A 3,496-nucleotide genomic window follows, 5' to 3' on the forward strand; every position below is an offset into this window, starting at 1 on the left:
AAAAGTTATTTCGATGCCTAAAAAGCGTCAAATTAAAAAATCCACTAAAAAAAGTTATTTCGATGCCTAAAAAGCGTCAAATCGATCATCTCGATCTCAAGATGTATAAACATGAGAAAAAATAGATTTCAAATAGTAGAAATAGGCCATCTTGTAATGTATTTTTAGATTTTCATTTCAAGATGCTTTAAATGTTTATAGATCTGCTCGACCTATATTATTTTTGAAGCTTTAAATTTTATAGTCATATATGAAAATAAAGTTTCAAGTCATCACAAAGATTTCCAATACCGAAAAGCATATTCCGATCCTATTTAAAAGTGCGCCTTACTTTAGTTGTTTGGGGCCTCAGCCCTATACAAAACACACCCATTTTTTAATGTGTAGTGTAAAATTAAATCAAAAGTCATACGTAAAATACTAAATAATTCATATCTTATATCTTATGGCTATTTTGATGAATTTCTCTATTTTATTTCATACAAGGGTCCGAGTCCGGCTTCTCTTGATTACCGTCTATCGAAATAATCGGATTGGAGGGTGATGACCTTCATGGCGCACCTTTTTCCCGGTGGTCATATGGATTACATTATACATGCCCCTACGCCTAAATTAAATTATATCTCTGCAATTTCAATGAAATAGAGGTCGCTTTAAAAGCTAGGGCAACAGATTTTCGACATCTTCACTACTGCATAATTTATGCTCCCCGCCTCTCTCTCCCCCCCCCCCCAAATCGAGGTCGCCCTCAGATAAACCGGCCCTCTGCTCTCTCTCTCTCTAAATTAGGTTCTGTCTTTAAGGGAAATTAGGTTTTTCTCTCTGTGTTTGTTCCTTGTGGTGGGAAGTGAGAAAGGTCCTAAGGGAAATTAGGGCAGGAATTGTAAGATTCCTCATTCTCTTTACCTGTTTTAATCCCTTTACAACCCATCAGTCCTCTCTCTCTTTCTCTTGTTAAATTACTCAGGCTTCGATTTCCTGTGAATTTCCTTACCTTTGCATCCATGGTGAGCGGTTCAAATTCAATCCAATCCAATTGAGGGCTGCCTCTCCTTTTTCGATCTCTTCCCCCCTGGTTCCCAATTCGTTACTCTGTCTCTCTGTGTGCTTTAACCGATAGATCATCGGTCTTCGTCTTCATCTTCTCTGAAATCCCCATTATCAAATCAAATTGAATCAAACCACAATCAACGCAGCCCCTTCCTCAATCCATCAAACTCAAAACCTCTGAAAAGAGGTGTGGGAAAGGCCTTCCTCAATCCATCAAACTCAAAACCTCTGAAAAGAGGTGTGGGAGAGGAAATAGAAGAAAGCAGCAGTAGCCATGGTCGGTCCTGTAGGCACCCAGAGCGCGAACCAACTGTCGGTCCAATTCCTAAACAACGTGCTCTCCCAGCGAGGCCCGTCTGCCCTGCCGTACGAGGAGGAAGCGAAGTGGCTCATTCGTCAGCACCTGGTGGGCCTGGTGCAGCACTTCCCGTCCCTCCAGGTGAAGACTGCCACTTTCACACACAATGACGGTCGCTCTGTCAACCTCCTCCAGGCTGAGGGTACCATCCCCATGGTGTACCATGATGTAGTCTACAACATCCCCGCCGTCGTTTGGCTCGTCGAATCGTACCCCCGCCTTCCACCCCTTGTCTTTGTCACCCCTACTCGAGACATGATCATCAAGCGCGCACACCCTAATGTAAACCCGTCAGGCCTCGTCTCGGTGCCCTATCTCCAACATTGGGTCTACCCATCTTCGAACCTTGTGGACCTTGTTAAGAACCTCAGCCACCACTTTGGCCTTGATCCCCCTCTCTACACCACCACCAGTGCTACGGCTGTGAAACCACCACCTCAAAGGCCTAGCACTAGTGAAGCTAATTTGGTTTCTTTTTCGTTGGCTATGACTTCCTCAAATAGTGGAAGTGTTCGACCAGTGTTGCCGCCTAGGACTTACTCATCACCATATGGTAGGTTGCCGCCCTCACCTCAGAGGCCACCAGCTATGGAGGACCCTTCGGAGGTCTATAAGAGGAATGCGATTAACCGATTGCTTGAGATGTTGCATAATGACGCGATGGAGTTGCGGAAGGCGAGGGAGGCAGAGGTGGATGTGCTGTTCAATTCGCAGGCGGTGCTTAGAGAGAGGGAAGAGCAGCTCACTAAGGGGTTGAGAGAGATGCAGGATGAGAAAGAAGCTCTGGAGCAACAGCTTCAGATTGTGCTCACAAACACTGATGTGCTCGAGGCATGGCTCAAGGAGAATGAGGACAAGAAGGAGAAAGCTGGGGTTGTTGACATTGACCATGTCTTTGAGCCCATTGATGCATTGTCAAAGCAGATGTTGGAGTGCACAGCTGCAGATTTGGCTATCGAGGACGTGATTTATTCGCTTGATAAGGCTGTCCAAGAGGGTGCCATCCCTTTCGATGCGTATTTGAAGAGCATTAGAGCTCTATCACGAGAGCAGTTCTTTTACAGAGCCACTTCAGCAAAAGTTAGGGCTGCACAGATGCAGGCGCAGGTTGCAGGAATGGCTGCTAGGGTTTCTCCTCAGTATGCAGTTTGATTCGATTCTTCTCCATAATGAAAGAGGACATCCAAGGTGTAACTGGTTCTTATCTGCAATCATTGTGATCATGGCGCACTCAGAGCAATGCTACATGCTCGTTTAGACAGTCAATTTGGCATAAGACAGTGGCTGAAGCTCATTCCTCTTCTGAAATTTTAAATAACTGCACACCCAAATACTTCAAGTCAAGGAAGAAGAGGTGCTAAGTGCATTTTGGGTCCTAAGGTTTATCATGGTGGGGTCCTCCGTAGTGGAGCTTCTTTGGTCGTGCAATTTCTTCTTGGATGTTGGAACAGTTGCAGAAGGTCAGTTCAGATTGATATAATGGGATATGTGATTCTCTGTTTTTGGGTCTTTCGGGTCTTGCCATTTTCATTTTTTCCTTTTTGGTTGTAGTGAGAATAGGTGATAAAACAAAGTTCTGTAACATTCTAGGGTCATTGAAGAACACATATCTTGAAGTATATTCATTGTGATATCTTATTTTTGTAGAATAATGATGTGGGCCACCATTTGGTGTGCTCATGATTTTGTGAGGTATGTTATTTTCCACCACGATTATGAGATGCCTTATGTCTTTGAGATGCCAATTATCTATCTATATATATGTGCCTTACAAGCCACAGTGAGCATCACAGAATTCCTTCCAGTTTATCATAAGCATTTCTTAAGTTATTTTGTATTATCTCGCAGTTGGTTTATCGCTTGCCCGTGAGTAGAGTGAATAGGATAGTTTAGGAACTGTGTTGCTTGGAGCTTTTGTGCTTACATTATTTGTTTTCCATTTAGCATCATTATAGGAGGCACAAAATAGATCTGGAAATGGGCAATATGAGCTGTATAGCAGATGTGATTGAAGGTTGATGATGGACTGAAAGCAATTTTCTAACAAGTTCTTTTATAAAATGTGGAGGTTAGATCATATGGGGTAAC

At 43.4% G+C, this 3,496-nt stretch overlaps 1 protein-coding gene across 1 annotated transcript; it reads left to right on the forward strand.

The window, feature by feature from the left end:
- On the forward strand, window positions 1-3,153 carry LOC18444983 (protein ELC-like). The gene has a single exon (XM_006855133.4). It carries the CDS (start codon window positions 1,325-1,327, stop codon window positions 2,558-2,560), a length of 1,236 nt encoding a protein of 411 aa, XP_006855195.1. The 5' UTR covers window positions 1-1,324; the 3' UTR covers window positions 2,561-3,153.
- Window positions 3,154-3,496: the final 343 nt, after the last annotated feature.

Source organism: Amborella trichopoda, chromosome 13, assembly GCF_054954075.1.
Source record: "Amborella trichopoda isolate Santa Cruz 75 chromosome 13, AtrichopodaSantaCruz75HAP2 v2.0, whole genome shotgun sequence".
NCBI lineage: Eukaryota > Viridiplantae > Streptophyta > Magnoliopsida > Amborellales > Amborellaceae > Amborella > Amborella trichopoda.